At 36.9% G+C, this 22,998-nt stretch overlaps 1 protein-coding gene across 2 annotated transcripts; it reads left to right on the top strand.

The window, feature by feature from the left end:
* Window positions 1-2,932: 2,932 nt before the first annotated feature.
* LOC105052681 (universal stress protein PHOS32) lies at window positions 2,933-11,950 on the top strand. 2 transcript variants are annotated; one of them, XM_073244413.1, is made up of 3 exons: window positions 2,933-3,890; window positions 7,356-7,401; window positions 11,364-11,661. In XM_073244413.1, the coding sequence occupies exons 1-2, from the start codon at window positions 3,131-3,133 to the stop codon at window positions 7,361-7,363; spliced, it is 768 nt and encodes a 255-aa protein (XP_073100514.1). In that variant the 5' UTR covers window positions 2,933-3,130; the 3' UTR covers window positions 7,364-7,401; window positions 11,364-11,661. The 2 variants fall into 2 exon arrangements, with proteins under 2 accessions (XP_073100514.1, XP_010931886.1); XM_010933584.3 differs by lacking the exon at window positions 11,364-11,661 and adding an exon at window positions 11,735-11,950 and having other exon boundaries at window positions 2,936-3,890.
* Window positions 11,951-22,998: the final 11,048 nt, after the last annotated feature.

The raw sequence follows: 22,998 nt of genomic DNA, 5'->3' as shown, positions 1-22,998 counted from the left end.
GATCAGAAGGTGTTGAATCGTTATAAAGCAAAGTATCCTGACTGAATAATCAATGTGGGACTGAAGTCTTGCTCTCTCCACGACACATCTTATTCGATTCCCTTCCAAACACCTTTCATTTTATTTAATTCACCTCCATGTATGTGGTACTCTGGCCTATCGAAATTTATGTATGGCCGAGGGTCTAAAGCTTGAATAGATTTGGAGTGGTTCGTATACTTAAGAAAAATTCTTTGTCCACTATCTCTATTGGAGAAAAGGTATACCATCTAATCATATTGGGCTACATAGCACAATTAATAATAAGACATGCATTTAATATTGTTAAATTTTTTTTTTCAAATTTTTTCTGACGAAAATATTATTTTTTTCGTAGAATAAAGAAAAAATAGTATTATTACTTTCTGAGGCTTTATATAATACTATGTGAGTAATATATATGACTTCATGTATCTTATATGATATTTTATTAATTATTATTATTTTTTGATGTTTTATGTGACTTCTTAAACAATATATATATAATTTTCTATGAATATATATGAGATCCTAAACCATATATATGACTTTCTATGCTTTTATATGATATTCTGTTGGTTATTATAACCAACAGAAAGTCATATAAAGCATTAAGAAGTTATAATAACTACAGAAAGTCATATATATTATTCAGAATATCATATATATTCACAGAAAGTTATATATATTATCTAAAATATCATATATATTCACAAGATATCAGAAAGTAATATATATTATTCAGAATATCATATATATTCACAGTAATTCATATAAGAAATTAAAAAATAATAATATCATTTTTTTTATTTTATAGAAAAAAATAATATTTTTGTTAAAAAATTTGAAAAAAATATTGAATAATATTAAATATCTGTCTCATTATTAATTATACTATGTGATCTAACTTAATGTGATTGGACAGTATACTTTTTTTTCATTATAGAGCGGTGGATAAAGAATTAGTCTTACACTTAAACTTATGAGTTGGGTTTGATTACATGTATCGAGTTCCCCCAATAGCCATGTTTTATGCAATCATGCAAGGTCTAACTGGTTATGGGCCTGATAAACCCAACATCCAGCCAGCATTGGCATCAATAATTTACGTGTCAAGCTAATGCATGGCCGAGCTTGCTCCATTAAATTTTATTTATTTATTTATTTTTTAAAAAAATTTAATCTAATCGGATCGAATTGAATTGGATACAGATCTGATCAGATCAACAAAATTTAGATCTAAATCTAATTTATTTATTAAACGAACAGTTCGATCCGATAAATTAAATTATTTATTAAACAGATCAAATTAGATTAAATAGATTAGACAGATTAAATGAATCAAATTAAATAGATCAAAAATAAATTTAATAAATTTTAAATAGATTAAATAAATTTTAAATAAATTAAAAATATCAAAAATTATATCTAACTATTAAATAGAATAAATAGATTAAACAAATCAAAAATCTAAATTTGAGTCCAACTTAGCTGGTAAACATATCTAAATGGATTTGGTCCAAATCTATTCGGTTATCTTTTCCGAGATTTTGGAAAACAATGAATACCTGACTTTCTTCGGTGCAAGCATAATAGAATAATAGAATGGACGTGTTATTTTTGTTGCTTTACAATTTCATTGTATCCTCGATAGTCATATGAGCATGCGTGTTATTTTGATTTTTCATCATTTTTTCCCTTAAGATATATAGTTCAATTAGAAGAACTAAAGAATGAAGTGATAAAAAGTAAAATTAATACAAGAGTTGAAATCTACATTCGTTTTAGGTTCTAACAATTATTTTTATTAATTATCGTTTTTATATAAAAGATGAAGCTGGCTCATACATGGAGACTCAGCCAGTATCGGTATAAATAAAAAGCAATGTAATCAATTTTATTATTCAATAAATATAAGCATAAATGATTTAAAGTCCTATTTTTATATTTTTTATTATATTTATTATTATCTTCTATGAAAAGTCCGAGTTGAGCGGATAGAAAGAAGTAGTTTCTTCTCTAAATCAATAATAAAGATTATTTATTGGAGACAAGATGACATTGGCATTGGATTTTAATATAATTTGACGATGATGCACTGCTAGTGAAAAGAAATAGATGACGAATAAAGCAAGAGGCAGAAAGGAGATGAAGTAAAACAACTCTGACAGAAAAGAGAGCTGTCCCTGTAGCAAGATAACTCCACTGGATTTTTATACTTTAAAATGATATCACTAAAGAGGAGGATGTGCATGAATAGTAGTAGGTGATGAGGTAAAACAGTATGAAAGAGGAAAAAGATGTTGATGGAGGATTGGGTTCAGCAGTTGGACATAGTAAAAGAATTTTAAATCCCTATGTTTCCATGTTGGCCCTATTAAAAATAGAAATTATAAAGCAATATCCATACTTAATAGAAGTCACGCGGAACTTGGGGAACCAAAACTATAGTCCTTCATCATTGTTTTACTTTATTTTGAAAAAATTAGAAATGAATAAGATAAATTCCATTAGCCGTAGGTATGTCACGATATCTCTTTTATTTACCTAATTTATTTTTGATGAAAAAACTCACTTAGGTATTAATTTTTCAAAAAACATAGCATGCTTCCTTTATAGTATGATATATATTTAGGGATTCTTGGATAAATTTACCTCCAAGTTTCCCACGAGATGAGTGAATACTGATACATTTTTTTTTTCAAACATCTAGTACTTAGAATATCATATATATATATATATATATATATATATATATATATATATATATATATATATATATATATTTTTTTTTTTTTTTTTTTTTTTTTTGAATACCTAATATTATTTGTTTCTCCAAATATAAAACATCCTATACAAAAATCTAACATTCTCTTTTCTTTTTTTTTGTTACAGAATCTAATATTCTCTTCTAAAATCCACTCGTATGATGCCTAACTATTTTTCCCTCATATTTCTCGGGCGGAAAACGAACACTGATTTGTAGGCTGTAGCCCCCAGAACGGGACACGATCCGATCTCAACCCTTACACTCTCTCTCTCCCACATTCTCAGTGTAAAAATAGTACAACAATTCTCCAGAAACCCACAAAACCCTAATCTCATTCGCGATATGAATCCCAAGCAAATGCCACCGGAGACCGATCGCCCGGCGCCGGCAGCGGCGGTAGCAGCTGCGCAGGCGATCCAGCCTTCCTCCCCACGCTTCTTCTTCTCGGCCACCGCGGCAGCGAGCCCGGGCTCGCACCGCCGGATCGCGATAGCCGTCGACCTGAGCGACGAAAGCGCTTACGCCGTACGGTGGGCGGTCCAGAACTACCTCCGCCCCGGCGACGCCGTGATCCTCCTCCACGTCCGCCCCACCAGCGTCCTCTACGGCGCTGACTGGGGCTCGATCGACCAATCGGTCTCCGCCGTGGCTGCGGCCCCCGCCAAGGACCCCGACTCCGACGAGTCGCAGCAGAAAATGGAGGACGACTTCGACGCCTTCACGACCACCAAAGCCCAGGACCTGGCGCAGCCCCTCGTGGAGGCGCAGATCCCCTTCAAGATCCACATCGTCAAGGACCACGACATGAAGGAGAGGCTCTGCCTCGAGGTGGAGAGGCTCGGCCTTAGCGCCGTCATCATGGGGAGCAGGGGTTTCGGTGCCTCAAGGAGGAGCAGCAAGAGCCGGCTAGGGAGTGTCAGTGACTACTGTGTCCACCATTGTGTGTGCCCTGTGGTCGTGGTACGTTACCCCGACGATGGGACTGGTGCGGGATCACGGACGAGGAGATCGTTAGTGGACTGTGGTAATGGGACCACAGGGAAGGATTCGGAGCTGCAACCGGTGCCGGAGGAGGAGCATGAGCGCCCTGGTGCCTCTGAAGGTAAAATTGGTGATTTGATCATACCTTTATCTTTAAAATTTCCAATTTTGGTTTTTTTGATCCTGAGCTTTGAAAGCTCAAATTTTGAGGCTTTCAATGGTTTAAGATAGGGTCAAAGTAATTTGCATATATTTAAATTAATTCTGATATCTTGGAGTTGTGGTTCTCAAGTGGAGTTTTAGCTTTAGAGTTTTGGGGGTCGGTTGTAATTTTGTTTGAATGTCTGATGGGGATACTCTTTTTGACTTGTGAGTTCTTAAATATGGTACAGCTGCTGCTCTGTTCGGTGCTACGGCCTGTGAAATTATTAACCATCAAGGCTTATCAAAACTGTCATTGATCGTATTTATGTATTCTTTTTACAGGTCATTCCTATTAAGGCCTACCATAAGGACCATAGCATTAGGATTCATTATGTGTACGAATGTTAGATGCATCGAATCTTGACTTAGCTAAAAAATGTGTTTTGCGCGCCGGGGGTTGGGGGGGGGGGGGTGGTGTGGGTTGGTTTTGGGATCTTCTTCTTAGTAGTTTCTAACTATCATTTTCTTCAAAGTGAAGTGGCATGGGGCACTGTGATCGACTTTAATATTTTTCATTTTGAGGTTTTTTATCTACAGAGATATCTAGGTTAGGAGATAGGTGGGATGAGTCAGTTCACTTCACCTTTTGTTTTCATACCTTATTGTTTCCAATTTTAAAAATTTTATCAGGGGAATTGGGAACTATTGTTTTCATATCTCATTGATCTTACTTTTAAAATTTTACTCTCTCAGGGGTGGAGAGATTTACCTTATTGGTCTTAATTTGAATTCATGTAATGATGAAGTACGGCTACAAATATGTGATTTGAGTACAACATGATACAGAACATCAGCATGATAAATTTTGAAAAGCAGGTATGATATGGAGACGATTTTCAACAAGGTATAAATGTTTTGCATATATGCAATGAAACATATGTAAGCATGGCTGATTATCAACATAATATAATCATACTATAGCATTAACATCCACAAACTCTATAATTCATCATTCAAATCAGTAGACCATAATCTATACCGTATGCAATAATATCAACATCACAAACTCCAAAATTAACTGTTCATTATTCAAAGCTAGACATTCATCAAAAGATGAAACAAAATAGATCTCTCTTTCTCATTTCTAGAGGTATTAGGGAAGTATCTCAGGTGTATCTGGAGAATATCCAAAGCGATTTTTAGATGATACATATCCTAGAAGTATCCTATAAGTATCGCTATTCAATATGGAAATAGCATGCCATTTGAAGCAAAGTTTGAAATACCGGTACCAGGCGCTATGCCCGTTTTCCACTGGAATTGTACAGTATCAGTATGGTACCATTATGATTGGTATTCATTGAAACTATTAGCATCAACAAGAATAAGAGGAACTAGCATATGTTGCTTTTGGTATGTATCTAGTATCAATTGTTGATACAGACCACTACAGTTTGTACATACTCGTTCATGTGAGAACTATTGTCCCATAATTGCACTAATCTTGTTTTGTTATTAGAATGGCTTGCTGCTGGTGCTATCCTAACGAACCAGCCACCCATATCATGTGTCTGAGTAACATTGCTTTTAATCTTTGGAACCATATGTTGTAGAGACAAGTGCTTAGAAATACCTTACTGTGGGAATTATGTATGGGGGCTCTTTGGTTTCTTTTGTATTGCTGAAACAAAAAAATGGATGAAACACAACCTAAAATGGTCTGAAATTTTTTTTTTTTAAAACCATTTCTTGGTTGCTTTTTATATACATTACTTTGGAGGACAGATGAAATTTTTGAAAATGAAAGTCACAAAATTCCAAGGTCCAAACTTCAAAGAGTCATCATGTTTTAAAGGGTGAGTTGCTGATTTGACATTCTAGTGCCAAGTGAAATTTTTGAAACTGGCATCCATGAAAAGCCCAAGGTTCCAATGATCATCATGCCTTCTGGCATGAGTTGCTGATTTAACACTCTATTACTAGAGAGGAATTACTGAAAGTATTGCTTCTTACAAAAACTTAATGTTTTTGTTGCAGTTTGATTTTTGAATTAACATCTTGCCATATATCTTAATATTGGAACATACCCAAGCAAACTGAAAAGATGGTGAGGTGGAGGGGATTGAGGGGCTTTTTGTTTCACTATTTGCAGAATGATTTATATGCTTGACATGGATTATGTGACAAACTGGGGGCACTTTGAACTTTTTATTCATGAGTTTCATGAAATGTTATTTGATGGCCTCTTGAAGTTGTATTTATTATTTTCTTCCATATACAGAGTTGAAACTTGAAGTGGAAGTTGTCCATTTACATTGCAAGAGTTGAAATATTGAGGGGAAATGGTTCATTACATTGCAACCATATTTTATGTACATCTTTTGTTGTGAGATTATTGTGCTTGATTAACTCATGTCTGGGTACTATACATGATTGCGTAGTCTTGTTTACTAATGTTTCTGTTTATCTATTGGTTTATCCTTTTCTTTCTAAAATCAATTATTTGCAAAAATTCTTAGAAATGCATAAGGATTAGGCTCAAATTAAATTGTTGCACAAGATGTAACATAGAGTTGTTAGTTTTATTAAAAAGAATGATAAATTATAATATATCTAATAGAATTAAATCTTGTATGGATTGTGTGGAGAGATGCTTTTAGGGTGTTATGTTACCAATGCATTCTCTAATTGTTGCAAAGATGTAATATAGATTTGCTAGTTTTATTAAATAGAATGATAAATTTTAATATATCTAATAGAATTATATCTTGTATGGATTGTGTGGAGAGATGCATTTAGGGTGTTATGTTACTGATGCATTCTCATTAACTTGAGGAAATATCTAAGAAACTATGTACAAGGCTCGATATATTTTGCTAAAAAAAATAATAATAATAAAGGGGGAGGTTATGAGAATTTGAAATGGATGTGCATAGACGTAAGATTGATAGAGTGAGGAATCAGCATTCTGGAGAAGTTTTTGGGGGCTATAGGTCAAAGCTTTGGTGAATCAAGTAAAATGATATGGCCATAAGCCAAATTTTAAGCAGGCATTGCTAGGGAGATGTGCTTGAGTCTATGTGCAAAGATCTATAAGGAGCTGGAGACATCACTGACATGGATATAACTTGTGATGAAAGATATGGAAAATTGAATGATCGCACCAAAGATAGGCCTTTACAGAATTGATTAGCAAGTATCGGTTCCCAGATGTGATGCTGAGGTGCTTAGACCTTCTTGATATCTATGGCATCATTAGATGAATGTATATGGTGAATATTTGTGTGTTTTGGGACTAGTGATAATTTCAGTGCTCTGCCATCATTTGTAAAAGTTATCACCCTATTATCGGAATTGCATTTGATTATTCTCAATTAATTCATGGAAATCATTTTTCTGGATTCTCAAGCATATCTCTCTCTCTTTTTTTCCCCTTTGCTAGATGCTTGAAGAATATTTATCCTGTGGCATGGTCCTTATAATTTCAGGTAAAAAGTCTTGAGCTTTTATGTAAATTACTTTATGCAACAGCTTTGTTATTTCACTGTGTGATAAAATGTGGTATATTTTTTAAATTTTCTTGTATAGTGTTTGAGTAGTTCCACCGACATCACTACCTACTAATTGCTGCTGCTTGGTATGACCATTTAGGACATCCAAAGTTCATGTTATTAGTTATTGAACTAATTATTTGTCATTGCTATTTATCTTGGCTGTCTCTCCCATTTCATTTTGGCATAAGATTACCCGTATCATTGGCTTCCTATCTTTTCTTAGCAATGACAGGAGGACTTCCAATTAGTATTGTTTACTTTGGAAAACAAGATATAGAAGAGGCAAGAGCTCCGTCAGCTGTTATCAGCTTGACCTTCACAGATGACTCCATACTATTTGTGGTAGGACAGGCTCCACATCATCCATAAGCTTATAAATTGGAGTTTTCATTCAGATAATGCTTTTGCAATTAGGAAAGCCAAAACTAAAAACAGATTCACCAACAGAAACCCCATTCTTAAGAAGGGAAAAGACCAGCCTTAGATGATCAAATACACAGACCATCTGGCCATGAGAAATGGAAACAAAGACTGCCAAAAAATGTAAGAGCTTGTGGAGATTATCCTAAAGAGTTAACTTCTTTCCTGTGCACCATTATCCTATGTCCACCATTGTTGGTCTGGATTAAGCCCATGAACTAGAGAAATTAAATTAAGGAAATAACTGTTGCTCGTGTAGTAAAACCCCAAATTATAATGACATAATTCAAGTGACGTGTTTCTTCCAAACAATGATTAAAAACATTAAAGAATTAAAATATCAAATATATGCTTATGCAGTAGTTGCCATCATAATTTTCAACTGCATTTGCAATAATGCCCTTGTTTGTAATTTGAAGGGCCAATTTACCCAAATAATCTTGTTTTTTTGTTCCTGCACCCTTTTCTATTTTGTTAAATTGTGTCCTGTATTCTAGAATCAATTCTTTGCTGAAATATTTCTCCTTATACTATTAGGCCTTTGGATAAAATATTCAAATGCAGGTAAAATTAGCATAAAGCACATCAAAAGACTTAATAAAATTAAGTTCACAAGGACTTCTTTGCCACCCAGTGACAGAGAATTGACCTTCTATGGTACTTTTTTTTTCCCTCTGTTTAAAACCTTTTACTGTGGAGCTCAATTTCTTCTGCTCAACTTTCATAAGTTCAAGGGTCAGAAAAAAAGGAAACATATTTTAGAGATTTATCTGCACTTTTTTCAAATCCTTGAAGAAATAAGCTGAAGAGATTTTGAATTTATTAATATATAGATGCAATGAGTTCAAAGTTGTGGATGATTAAATTAAATGCTTTCAGTTGCTGGATCTGTACTTTACAAAAGATAAACTTGTATCTGTGGCAAGATGGCTACGTTTCACCTTGAAGTTCCAAGCTCTTCTGTAAGAAATAACTTTCTTATCAATTATGTCCAGCTTTGTTTTTAGAGAAAAGGAATTCACCTTATTTCTGAAAAATATACTTAGTAAGTCTTCCTTTGTCCTTTTTCTCCAATATCTTGTGCATTTCAAGAAACAATATTTGATAATGAACAAGAGTAAAGAAAACCAAAGGCACCCCCTATATCCTACATCTAGGACCTGCCCAACCTCTCTTTTCACTTCTTTTGAAGCGAGGTTTGAAACCCATCATACCATGGTATAATACTCCCATACCTAGGCATATTGAGGGTGTCCCATATCGTGATATTCCAAAACTTCATAAGCCATAAGCAGATATGGGCGTATACTGCAGTGTATATCGTACCAGGAAATGACAGTGTCTAAAAGGAAGAACCCTACCAAACTTTTGACTAGTTTGGCTAATTCCTTGTCCCAAGAGTAGAGGCAAGTAGATTAAATATCTTTGACTTACTATTGCAGCACCATCAGACCCATTAAGAATTGATTCACTCTCTTTGAGTTGCTTCTTCAATCTCAACCTTTGTGATCTTAGCATCAACCTTAACAATGTCTTTTTCTTTCATTGGAGTGCCCACCTTTGGATGCATGGGTGGCCTCCTGACTTTACACATGGGGAAGGAAGCTACTGGAATTCCATGACCAGTACTGCACAGAGGCTCCTCTAATTTAGGGGCCTAGGATGTGTGTAAAAAAGTCAATAAAACTATTAGGTTCAATTACCCAATTCAAAGGGAGCATCTGAACCTTAAATGTGACCTGCCTGATGAGAATACGTGTTCGGTAATGTGTCATCTGCGACAAACATCCTGTACTACTAGGACAATCTACTGCTGTCTTGTCTGTCCACTTATAAAGTTATGCCATCACAATTACCTAAACTATTAGGGATTTGAAATATATTTATCTGGGCAAAAGTTGAAAGGAAAGGAATAAAGTGGAAGAAGAACAAAATTCTGGAATTTTTGTACATCTTTGCAATACTAAACTGATGTAACCTCCAATTGGAATTAGAGATTTCGGCAAGATGAAATGGTGCAGATCTGATTTTAGATCTTAATATCAGTAGGTAGACTCCTGTGCATATCTGATTTTGGATCTTAATAACAGTAGGTAGACTTCTGTGCAAACAGTGTTTGGGGTGAGGGGAGAGGAAAAACAGCAGAGATTTGTGGAGAATAGAGGTAGAAAAGAGGAAACAAGAAGAATAGAAAAGGATGGGGGAAAGAAGGCCTGCGGCCACTTGTTCTATAAAGAAAAAAGATAATCAAGTACACCACCTCTTTCCAGCTGCATGCAGATCTATGTTAATAATTTCAACCAGCCTACTTTCCTTCTTCCAATAGGAGTCTTCCAAAATGAAATAAAACATGACCCAAACAACTAAGAAAACCCCTAGTAGGCAACTTGCCAGGCGGCCTACCATTTAACAGCAAATAGAAGTGCTAAACAAGAATGGAGACTATGTGAAATACTGAGTAAAGGACCCATACTGACCCCAGTACTGTTTATGGTGCCTGTAGCATAAACAGTACCCGCGAACAGTAACTAGTAACTTTTGGTCTTATTTCGGGTTGTTAGCTGCGCCAGCAAGATCCTAGGATTGCTTATCATAAATTCCTTATGATGTTATTGCATGCTTCTGCCCTTCTACATTTTTCTTTGCTCTATAAATCACAATCCCACGGTCAGGTCACTTTGGCTGTCATTTTATCTCAGCGTCATTATTTAAGATGTTAGCTGTTCCAGCCTCAGCATTAGAAAATCAGGAGCGGAAGTATCTACATCAACTGACTCACTTGATTTTGTGGTTTAACTTATTTTAGTCATCAAAATACCATTTCAACCTGCCAAATGAGACCTAGGTGTTCCCTGTATGGGTTCTAGCACATTTTAATCCTCCTGTTTAAATTTTGAGTCAAAGTGGGGCTTGAGGACATATTTGGGGCCAGACAATTATTACTTCTGGATACTTCTTCTGTTTTCATTTTCTCAAAACCAGAACAAGTTGAAATTAGATGTGAAACCCGAAGAAATTCAAAGACCTTGAGTGGATGAGGTGTCATCACAAACTAGTAAAACATTGTTTCTTCCAATAAGCTCTTAGTCTTTAAATTAATTTTAGCAGTAACATAACATTCGTCCATTTGGGCCTTAGAGCCAATGTTTATCTCTTCTGAAAAAGGACTGGAATAAATCTTCTCTATTTTTAAAGGCACCAAATTTGAGTGATGACGGCAATTGAGAAATAACATTCAAAGTTGAAAGGGGTTAGATAAAATAAAACCTGAAACTTAATGAATAATTGCTCCCAGTACCATCCAAGATATCCAGTTCATTGGTCACCCGCTAGTTGTAGAGAGTAGCATGCTCTGTATGAGTACTGTGATCTGACATATAGGTTGTTTGTTGAAATAAGTCAATTTAAGTATCTTGATCTCCATGATGAATCTAAAGCATTTTTAGATGTTTGTGAAGGCCTTCCTTTTATTGTAGATGTGAGATTCCTGTTCCCCCCTTCCCCAAAAGAACCGGAATATAGATCTCTTGCCCTCCGTCTCATAATGTATCCCCTTCTTCCCTTCCGCTCGTACTCCCATAGAGGCCTCTTCCGGACTGATGACCAATGAAGGAGCTCTGGTAAAAACATTTTCTAAAGCTCTCTGTTCATATGATACTCTATTATTACTTCATGTTAGCCTATATGATTCGGTTTTTTATCTGTATTGCAGTCATGAAGCATGAGGAATCTTTTATTGTTATTAGTATAATCATTAAACTTGAGTATATGGTATTTGTATCAACCACTTATTTTCTCTTTGCCATTAAAGCTAATGCTAGATGTTGGATTTCATTTTTCTCAAAAGGTAAAAATGACCAGCCGCCAATGGCAGTAGGAAGCTGGTTGAAGCTTTTTGTAGCAGGGATTCGCTGTGTGATGTAATAACGACAGTCTGACTGCTCCCTCTTGTTTGTTTCTCAACACCCTCTCATAATTTGAGTGATTGTTGGGCACATTGTATCCTTTGAATTTCTTGGATTCTGGCAGTTCTTTGGAGTAATTTATGCTGTTTTAGTTGTTCCATGCTGGACTCCCATCTACCTACCATGACTCTGCTTCCCAGTGTCTTCCCTGTCAGCTTGCACAAATGCCATTAATATATTTAGTAATTCTTATATTCCTCTTTACTGGAAAAATGTAGTCCACGCCCAACAACCCCACTACGAGTATAGATGCGTACCCCCACGTAGGCTTCCACAAAGACTCCTAAATCCATCCTAAGCTTTTTATTTCACCTCTCTTAGCGTTAAAGCTACAATGGAAAAAAGTAAAGTGCGGCAAGCTTCCTGATAAACCTTGCCGACAGAAGAAGGATTAGGAATAGTGAACCAAGAATTACTTACGATAAAAGAGAAAGGCTACTTATGTTAGGAGGGACTTAAACTAATCAGCATTTAGGGGAGAGTCAAAACTCTACCCTAGGTTTATTTTCAAGCCTGTGAACGCGTAGGCGCTGTGATTCAACCTGCTTAGGTTGATGTGGCTTGTACCGAAGGCACACGCTGTAGTCCCTTTAACTACACATATGGACAATCCATCTCGCACATGCATGCATGGATTCGTTTACCATTTTACTATCATAAATTTAGGAGGTACTTGGTTGGGAGAAGTGAGAATTTGATATCAGATTAAGAATAATAATGGATGATTTTTATTCCAACAGAGGAATTTCGATTTCAATTTCAAAATAGAATAGAAATGGTCTAATCTACATAGAACTCAAAAGGTGCTTGATTGGAGAGAGTGGAGGTTTGAAATCAGAATAAGAATGAATGACTCTCATTTCAACCGTTTGGTTGGAAGGAATTTTATTTCAATTTTGATTCTCGGGTGGAATGGAAATGACCTAATTTGTATAGAACTCAATCCCTACTCTTTTCTATGGATTCAAATTTTAATTTCGATTCTAATTTCGATTCCAATCACGAACCAAGCATTCTGAGAGATTTGATCATTTTGATTTCGATTTCAAGTCATTTTAATTTTCATTCCGATTCTGATTTTGATCGTGAACTATGCATCTCTTCAATTTCTACTCATTTTTATGATTTCAAATTTTTATTTCAATTTTGATTCCAATTTCAATCACGAACCAAATGCTTCGAGAGAATTTGATCATTTTGATTTAGATTTTAAAGTATTTTAATTTTGATTTCGATTTCGATCATGAATCAAGTACCCCAAACTTAGTACTTCTCAATATCTTCGACATCTGCACCGTAATTATCAAAATAATTCATCAATCTGGGTACGTACAAACGGTGGCGGCATACACAAGCAACTGGATCCAAGATATTCACCAACCAAAAGCAGACAACCTGGTTTAGTTTAAACCCTGCAATCCATGTGTCGCACACGAAAAAACCCTGGGCGAGAGCATCACTGTGACGAGTCCACCTCGACTCGTACCGGGGTGGTGACCACACGTCTCTGTCTTGGACCTTAATGCTCCCACGGATCCATTTGTTTGATGAAAAATAAAAAAAAATATTTTCAAAAAAATAAAAAAAAAATATCTTATTTGATTGAAGTTTTAAAAAATAAAAAAATACTTTTCATGAAAAATTACTTGTCACATTTCATAAGAAGTGAAAATCCATAGAGGATATGTGTTTTAGCACTTTCTATGACACGAAAAGTGATAGTATTTTTTTCTTTCTTAAAATATCTTTTTAAGATCAATAACTAAAATTTAGTAAAATATCAATGAACGGTTAGGATAAAATACTGAATAGTAATATAATATAATATTAATATTTATTATATTTTAATATTATTTTAATATTTATGTTAATATAATATTTTTATTAATATTAATATAATATTTATATTAATATAATATAATATTTATATCTATATTAATAAATTTATTACACTAAAATATTCATATTATATTAATATCATATTAATATGTTAACATTATATTAACATAATAAATTATTATGATCTAATGTTATATTATAATATATTTATATTAATATAAATATAATATTTATATTTATATAAAGTTTATGAGTAAAAATGTATGATTTTATATCTACTAAGGATATAATAGATATTTTACACAGTTTTTTCAAAAATATAGGTGCTCATCCAAATTTAAGCTACTTTATAATAAGTCATCTTTCTATATCAACCAAACATATCAAAATTTTATTTTTAAAAAATAATTTTTTAAAAAATTACTTTCCAGAGAAAGTAATTTTTTGGGAAGAAAAATTTTTTCCACGAATCAGACGGGTCTTAAGAGGCTGCATCATACAAAATATAGCTTTAGGAACATCTTACCAACCAAATCATGATTTATTACATACATGCTTTTTAAGTACGCTTAAGATTGCAAATTTGATTCATTTGGTTGTGGAAATGATATTATCACAAATGCGTCCACTAGGTTTTCGGTGCAAGTAGTTGGTATAATTATATCAAAATTGGAAAGTAGAAAAAAATTGTTGTCAATCTATGACCCAGTTCACCGACGTTAGTTTGACCTGTTTGACCTGAGATAAGTGGGACTGGATTTAGAACAAATAGATTCATGTCATAAATGAGTCAACTTGATCAACCTGTTTATTAAATTATGAATTATAATAAATCCATTAAAGATCCGTTTTAACTAACAAGGATCTAAGTTAAAGATCTCGTCCCTTGAGATTAGGGTGGCAGTCCATGACCTGAGCCACCAACTTCACGGAAAACCTGAGCCAAGATGATCAGGTTTAGATCTTCAAAAACAGAGATGAATTTCCATATCACGAAAAGTATTTTCCCATAAGGTTAGAAGAGACATGCATATGGAAGAAAGAAAAGTCTACAAAGGTACAAAATAAACATATTTTTGATCGCTTGTCACAATAAATTGAGGAAAATATGGAAGAATAAGATATAGACAGTTGTAATTTAAATTATGATCTCAAAGACAAATCAAGAAAGAAATAATAAGCATCCGTAGTTTCTAGTATATTACCTGTTTTTCCTTTTTTTCTCTTCAGCATAACAAATGTAAATTAAAATACAACTTAAGGAAAAAAGAAAAAAATGCAATTAATCTCCTATATTTGAGCGATCATAAGAGAATGAAATCATGAGCAGAAATATACATATCTGGTAAATATTAGCAAAAAATTTATATATAGATTGACTAACTGCATAAGTGGCGTTCTCCAGCATCGAAGAATCAACTACCACTCCAAGTGGATGACTCTTTGTTGATTTATTAATAAAATATTTAATTCAAAATTTTAAAATTTTAAAATTTCGTATTAGATATCTATCTACGTGCAAACCTTTTAAATATAAAACCTTAGACTTTCAAATAACTGGTTTTCTACATAATATAAGATTTAATTTTTATATTTATTTCTCTCTACTCTAAAATTGTTGAAAGTTTCTCTCCTAACATATTATAAATCTATTTTATTTAATTTTAATAAGTTATTTTTAATATTCAATTAATAACTTTTTGCACATACTAAATAAATAAATAAATCTAGTTTTGATTTTATCCGGTTCGAGGCATGCTACAGACATGTTCTTTTTAGAATAGAATTCATTATTAATGCAAATAGTTAATGATGATCTATTCGCAAGATATAATGAACTACATGTGTTTTCCTTAGAGTGCACTTTAATGAATAAGAATTAGAGTCAAACTCGAACTAATCAAATCCAAATTTATTAAAAATCAACACATTTGATTGAAATAATCTCAATTCTCTTTTATATGGACACAATCATCTTCTTAAATGCTTAATAGGTGCATGAGTTTGCTCAATTAGTACTCTTAATTTTCTTTCATAATTTGATATTATTTGGATAGAAAGGGATGTTGTTCTATGGATTAGAAATATAATTCCTTTCTCATGGGAAAGAATGCGTATGATTGGATGCTTAGGCATCCTTTTCATTTAATGCTTAGGTATTTTTTCATTGCATGCATCCTTTCATATGATCTATTCATTCATCAAGCGTTGTATCCTTGAAATTACCATCACCCCGAATGAATTCTAATGAAAAGATACATATGATTTGATAGTGATTGCAAGGGAGACAATTCTTGATGAATGGATTATGTGAAGAGTTACATCTAAGGATGCCTAAGCATCCCAATTATTTCATCATGAAAGTGATGGTAATTCTCATCTATCAAAATAAGATTCCTTTCATCTAAATAATATCAAATTAGAAAAGAAAAATGAGAGCATTAATTAAATGAACTCAAGTGTACCTTAAGCATTTAGGAAGAGGATTATGCAAAGATTGCTTAAATCAAATTTTTTGATTTTCAATACATCTGGATTTTACTAATTCGGATTCAACCCTAATTTTCTTCCGCTAAAATGCACTCAAAAATAAAAAGTGATTCATTGTATCTCGTAAGTAGATCACCATCAATTATTTTATAAGATATATTTTATCATTCGATAAGAATAATTTAACTATGCATCGATCTCCATAAAGCTCTATACCCAATCTTCTTTATTGCACACAAATCCTTTTATCTCAAATTCTGTTAAGCATGAGCCTTTTGACTTTTTAATCCCAAACATATTTTTTACTGCAATATCATCAATATATAATAATAAATAAATAAATAAATAAATAAATTATTTAAAAATCTTCTATGATAAATATAACTGTCTTGGTCACTCCAAAGATATAATCAACCAAAATTTAATTTATTACTATCGATTAAATATTAAAATTATATAAAAAAAAAATTTATAACATTTTAGGGGAAAGATTACCATCAATCCTCACTGGTGGAGGAGCTCCAGGCGACGGCAACATCGACGACCATTCTCGTCTTCTCCATATCCACCATCTCCTCCTCCTCCTCCTTCCTCCTCTTCTCCACGGCCGCCTTCATAGCCACCTTCCTCCGGCGGCGGGAGCTTACGTCCGACAATGAGGTGAACGGTGCAGCTGTGGCAGACGGAGATGGTGGGGGCGAGGCGGGGCCCGCGGCTAGGCAGGACATACGGGACTGACATCTGCGGCAAAGGAGGGCGCGGGCGACGAGGAAGTTGGCGCTGTGGACCTGGCGTCGCACTCCCAACACAGCCTCGCCTGGTCTCAAGCCACCCTCTCACACACCTCGCATCCCTTCATCCCTCTCTCTCTCTCCCTCTATTCCCTTCTCCCCCTCCCCCTCCTCCTCCTCCTCCGATCCTTGGGAACAGCAAGAAGATGGGTATAGAAACCTCATAGCAGATGCTCCCATTTATGCCGGATCCTTTCCTCTAAAAGACGAGTCTTGCCCCTTGGACGTGAGACATTTCATAAACGCATCTTATATTTTTCAAAATTTCTGTTTTACAAGTAATGATGCACGGATGTACTACTTTTATGATATTTGCCACCGTATATAAGATAAAACTTTCATTCTTCTCATAACCATCTTTTTAGTCAAAAATTTGGGTGTTGATTATCTTGTCGACGGTATATTCTTTGATAAGAAAATAAGAATAGTACTTGCAAAATAATGGTGCTACCTGGCCTTTTCAATTCTAAACCTAAAGAGGACTTGGGATCTTTCTAATTTCAAAATTTGTGATTTGTTCTCCCTCTAGTTTTAAAATAGCTAATATTTAAATGTTAAGTTAAAACTATATTTTTAAAAATTAAACATATATTAATTATTATATTGTTTTAAAAATATAGAATGATAAAAGTAAAGAGTGTAATTTTTTTTAACATATTTAGAGAGTTACAATTTCAATGACTTTTGATGTGTGAAACTAATTTCACTCTACAAATCATGCTCTTGGCATGGCAAAATCATACAATATCATCATTTTGTTGTGAAAGCCAAAGGCACACTAACGAATTAATATTCCGGTTTATATTCAATATGGTCACATGTTAGTTTTTTTTTTTTTTTTAGTAGAAATAGCAACATGTTAGTTGAAGAATTGAAACTGTTAGGTGACAATTTTCCAGGCCATAGGATTTTAATAACAGTCATAATATCTACCTTAATAAGTTTGTGTATCATATTATTTTATATACAAATAGCTTAACATTTCTATGACATGCTATGTTCAAAACCATGATAGCCAAGTAGATTCCCTGCCCTAACACCCTGGATTGGACTAGCTAGAAGGCAATGGACATAGAACTTGCATGAAGGGCCGGGCTTATTTTGTTATTTTATATTAATCGCCAACCCGAGCTCCCCTCATCTATTGTCTTGATATCTTTCGTCAACTCTACATCTCACTTGGAGAACAAATATCAATCTTTTAGTCCTCTAAGCTTTCCCAGTTTCTTTTTTTCTTTTTTGATGAAATTGGAGACTGATGGGCACTTTAACCCATTAGTCACCAGCATTCCCGGCCATTTTTGAAAAGAAATTATTGGTTGGACCGGATTTGGACAAAATGGAAGCGATGTACGCGCGCTCGTGCACGTTGCATCACAGTTGCATTGGTCCATCAGTTCAACGATGTACCTAGTCTAATTAAAAGTTTCATCTTCTTTAAGTCACTTTACCGTCAAGATTCGAATATATTCCCAATGATGTGGTACCAGCTATCCCTGTTCTTACTTGGTGCAATTTCCACCGTTGGATGCTTAAAGACACGACACAAGCAAGTCCGATTTGATTTTGGGCATCCAATAATACGAGCATTTGAAAAAAATTAAAAGTTGAAAAAATTTATGGTACTGTGAACCCACTTGGATTGCCACCATGCACTCCACCTAGCGGGATAAACTAGTGGGATCTTTTGATTCTTTTCCACGTTAGCCTATGCAGATGAACTGGGCATACCAAATTAGCAGTGGCTGCGCCGAACTTGAACCCTGTACCTTCTCCAAGAGCCAGCCCCTGGAAAGTACCTGCCCGTCAGTCAAATTGATCTATCAATGAATGACCATGATCACGCTAGCCGACACCGAAACATGGAGGCGACGATAATCTCTGAGGCACCGATCACACTAATATAATCAATTAAAATTTAAAATAAATTTATTAAAATTTAATATCTCGAGGTTCGATCCATATTGAGCCCACAACGATATTTGTGATGAAAAACGAAATCCAACGAGATCAAGATCATCTCAAATGAAATTCGGACGAAAAAAATACGTACTTTTGAAGTCGGTACGTAATTCGAGACGGTGAAGGACCGTCGGCAGTGCGGCCGTACGTGGCAGGGCGCCGCCCAGCATGCGGTAGCGCACGGGCAGGCACGCAGGGTGCGGCCCAGTGCAGGGCACATAGCCTAGGCACGGGCGCACGGCCGGTCCAAGTGCACTCGCGGGGCGCGGCCCAATCTCGTGTGCACAGGCCAGCCTAAGCCCAGGCCCAGGCGTCGAGCCTGCGCCTATACCCCGATCCACCATGGATCGGGTGGTCCACGACCCAGCACGTGGACTGCGTGGGCATTTTTCAGTCATTTCTCATTATCCATGGTACTATTCCATGGATCGGAGCATGATCGGATGGTCCAGAAAGCTTTCAGTCATTATCCAACGGTCCAAAATGATTTTTTGCCTTGATTTAGAGTCCTAATTAGTTTCTAACACGGGATTAAGCCCTTTAAAAAGGCCTGATCGGTGAACAGAAGGTGTGGTGGCCATAGGGGCTTGGTTTTTCTCACGGGAACAGAACTTGTGGCATGTTTTCCCGTGCGGCGTGAAGACCACAGACCCTATGAAGAGAGAGAGCCGCATGACGCTGTGAGAGAAGGAGCAGGAAGCTTCTAGACAGCAGACAGTGGTCGCTTTATGGGTTCAGGGAGGTCTTCCAAGAGAGAGAGCTTTTGTGAGGGGAAACTTCCTGTGAAAGAAAAATTGGGTGTACGAGGGTTGAGGGTAAAATCTCCTCTTGTAAAATTTCTTTTCATAGTGAAGTTTGCATGCCCTTTGGAGGCGAGCCCTTTTGTGGCTAATCCACGTATTTTGATTGTTTTTATTTTGTTTCTTTTTTCTTCCTGCTGCATCGCGAGTACCGAAAAGGTATTGGGAGGTGGTGTCCTGGCCAGACATCCTCCCAACAAGTGGTATCAGAGCGAGACAGTACAAGGACGCAGATTGCAAAGATGGTGAGCAAAACTGAAGATGGAGAAGACAGGAACAATCAAGATGGAGATCAACAAATTTGATGGTAAGAGCAATTTCTCCTTGTGGCAGGCAAGGGTGAAGAATGTGCTCATCCAACAGGGGTTGATCGATGCTCTCTTGTGCGAGGAGAAGCCGACCACCATGGAGGTGCGGGATTAGAAATGGCTACAGATACAGATGGTGAGTACCATCCGTATGTATCTAACGGATGAGGTAGTGATCCATGTGCTGAGCGAGACATCTCCGACGGTGCTGTGATCGAAGCTCGAGAAGTTGTACATGGTGAAGTCTCTCACCAATGCTCTTTTTCTCTAAAGGCAGTTCTATCAATTATGGATGATTGAGGGACAAAGCATACAGGAGTATTTAAGCCACTTCCAGAAGATCCTCACCAATCTCTTCAGCGTTGGTGAGAATGTTGAGGAGAAGACCAGGGCATTGGGTTTGCTAGCATCGCTTCCACCTTCGTACGAGTCCTTGGTGACTGCTCTTCTAGTGGGGAAGAGCACCATCAAGATGGATGAGGTCACCGTGGTGATACTCCAGAACGAGGTTCTCAGGAGGGAGAACCCAGCTTCAAGCTCAGGTGGTGGTAGCTCAGCTTTGGTGGCTTGTAGAGGAGTAGGAGGTGATAGACGGAGCAACAGAAGATCGCGATGAGGGCGGTCTAAGTCCAGGAGGAACTTGAGCAAAACCAAATGTTACCAGTGTGAGGAGTTCGGGCATCTAGCCAGAGATTGCTCTCAACTAAAAAATTGGACGGAGGTTGCTGTAGCGATAGTCGGCAGCGATTCAGATGGAGATGTTTTGGAGATATCTGATGATATATCTACTTCTTCCCAACAGTGGATATTAAGTTCTGCATGCACCCATCATGTATGTTGCAGAGAGGAGCAGTTTGACTCCCTGAAGAACAGTGAGGGCACTGTAAATCTGCCGGATGGATCGAGCTGTGTGATCAGAGACATTAGGACGGTCAGCTGGAGGACACATGACGGTGCAGCGAGGAGATTGGGAGAAGTCCGATACATATCCGATTTCAGACGGAATCTTATCTCACTGAGCAGATTGGATTCAAGAGGCTACAGGACGGTAGCTGGTGGAGGAATCCTGAAAGTGCTTCGCGACGATAGGATTGTGCTGAAGGGGAAAAAGGGGAGCAGAGGACATTATTACCTGACAGGGAGCTCAGTGTGGGTGGAGCTTTGGGAGCCAGGTGGAGCCCAGAGCGAGGTGGAGCTTTAGGTGAAGGTGGATTGGGCATGAGACAGGAGATTCGGGAGGACGAGAGGCAATGTCGCAAGGTGAGATTCCTATTGCCGCAGGATGATGCCCCGAGCAGGTCTCAGATCAGGAGGAGCACAGCAAATGATGAAGATGGGATCGAGCGGCCTAGTTCGACTTTCATGTTTGCCCATCTATGATCAGCAGGTGATTGTCCTAGGGCATGGAGGCGAGGAGATCCAGAAGCTCTCGAAGTTAGGAGGAGACCGAATATCGAGTCGAGGTGGAGATTGTTAGAATTTGATATCTTGAGATTCGATCTATATTGAGCTAACAACGAGGTTCGCAATAAAAAATGGAGTCCAACGAGATCAAGATCACCCCAAACAGAGCTCGGACGGAGAAGATATGTGCTTTTGAAGTCGGCATGCAATCCGAGGTGGTGGAGGACCACCGGCGGCCAGTGGCGGGCCGGCGAAGCGGCGGCAGTGTGGCCGCGCACGGTGGGGCGCATCCCAGCATGCAGCAGCGCACGGGCCAGGCGTGCGGCCTGGCCCAATCCTGTGTGCACGGGCCGGCTCAGGCCTAAGCGCAGGCTCAGGCGTCGAGCCTGGGGCCTGTACCCTGGTCCACTGTAGACCAAGTGGTCCACGGCCCAGCGCGTGGACCGTGTGGGCATTTTTCAGCCGTTTCTCGCAGTCCACGGCACTATTCCATGGACTGGAGTACCGGCCCAAGGAGCTCCGGGTCATGATCCAACGGTTCGAAATGATTTTTTTGCCTTGATTAAAAGTCCTAATCAGTTTCTAACACGGGATTAAGCCCTTTAAAAGAGTTTGATCGGTGAACAGAAGGTGTGGTGGTCGTGGGGGCTTGGTTTTTCTCACGGGAACAGAACCTATGGCATGTTTTCCCGACGTAAATACCACAAACCTGTGAAGAGAGAGAGAGAGCCGCGTGACGCTGTGAGAGAAGGAGCATGAGGCTTCTGGACAGCGGTCGCTTCAGAGGTTCAGAGAGGTCTTCCAAGAGAGAGAGCTTTTGTGAGGAGAAACTTTCTGTGAGAGAGAGATTGGGTGTACGAGGGTTGAGGGTGAGATCTTCTCTTGTAAAATTTCTTTTCATAGTGAAGTTTGTATGCCGTGGAGGCAAGCTCTTTTGTGGCTGATCCACGTAGTTTGATTGTTTTTGTTTTATTTTTTTTTCTTCCTGTTACATCGCGCAGTACTGAAAAGATCTTGAGAGATGGTGTCCTGGCCAGACATTTATCTAACAAAATTTATTGCCAAGGATTCGAAAAATTTTGAAGGTTTTTGGTTAGAAGAAGTAGGGGTCCGGAATCGAAATCGAAATGGATGACTCCCATTCGAACTATTTGGTTAAAAGGAGTCCCATTTTGATTTCGATTTCGAAGTGGAATGGAAATGGCTCAATTTATATAGAACTCAATCCCTACTCTCCTTTATGGATTCAATTTTTCATTCCAATTTCGATTCCGATTTCGATCACGAACTAAACGCTTCGGGAGATTTGATCATTCTGATTCCGATTTCAAACTATTCTGATTCTGATTCTCATTTTGATTTCGGTTGCTAACCAAATAACCTCTTGTTTTCGTGGAGAGGGTGTTGGTATCTATCCATATAGAGAAGGTTTGGGAAACTTGCTTCCCTTTTTTTTTTTTTTTTTTAATGTGGCCTGAATGTTGATATGGTACAATATTATTGGTTTGGGTATTGTTGAGTTGGTTTCTCTCTATCCTATTGGCTCCACATC

This window comes from Elaeis guineensis, chromosome 10, assembly GCF_000442705.2.
Source record: "Elaeis guineensis isolate ETL-2024a chromosome 10, EG11, whole genome shotgun sequence".
Lineage (NCBI taxonomy): Eukaryota > Viridiplantae > Streptophyta > Magnoliopsida > Arecales > Arecaceae > Elaeis > Elaeis guineensis.
This window is presented reverse-complemented; position numbering and strand designations above follow the sequence as displayed.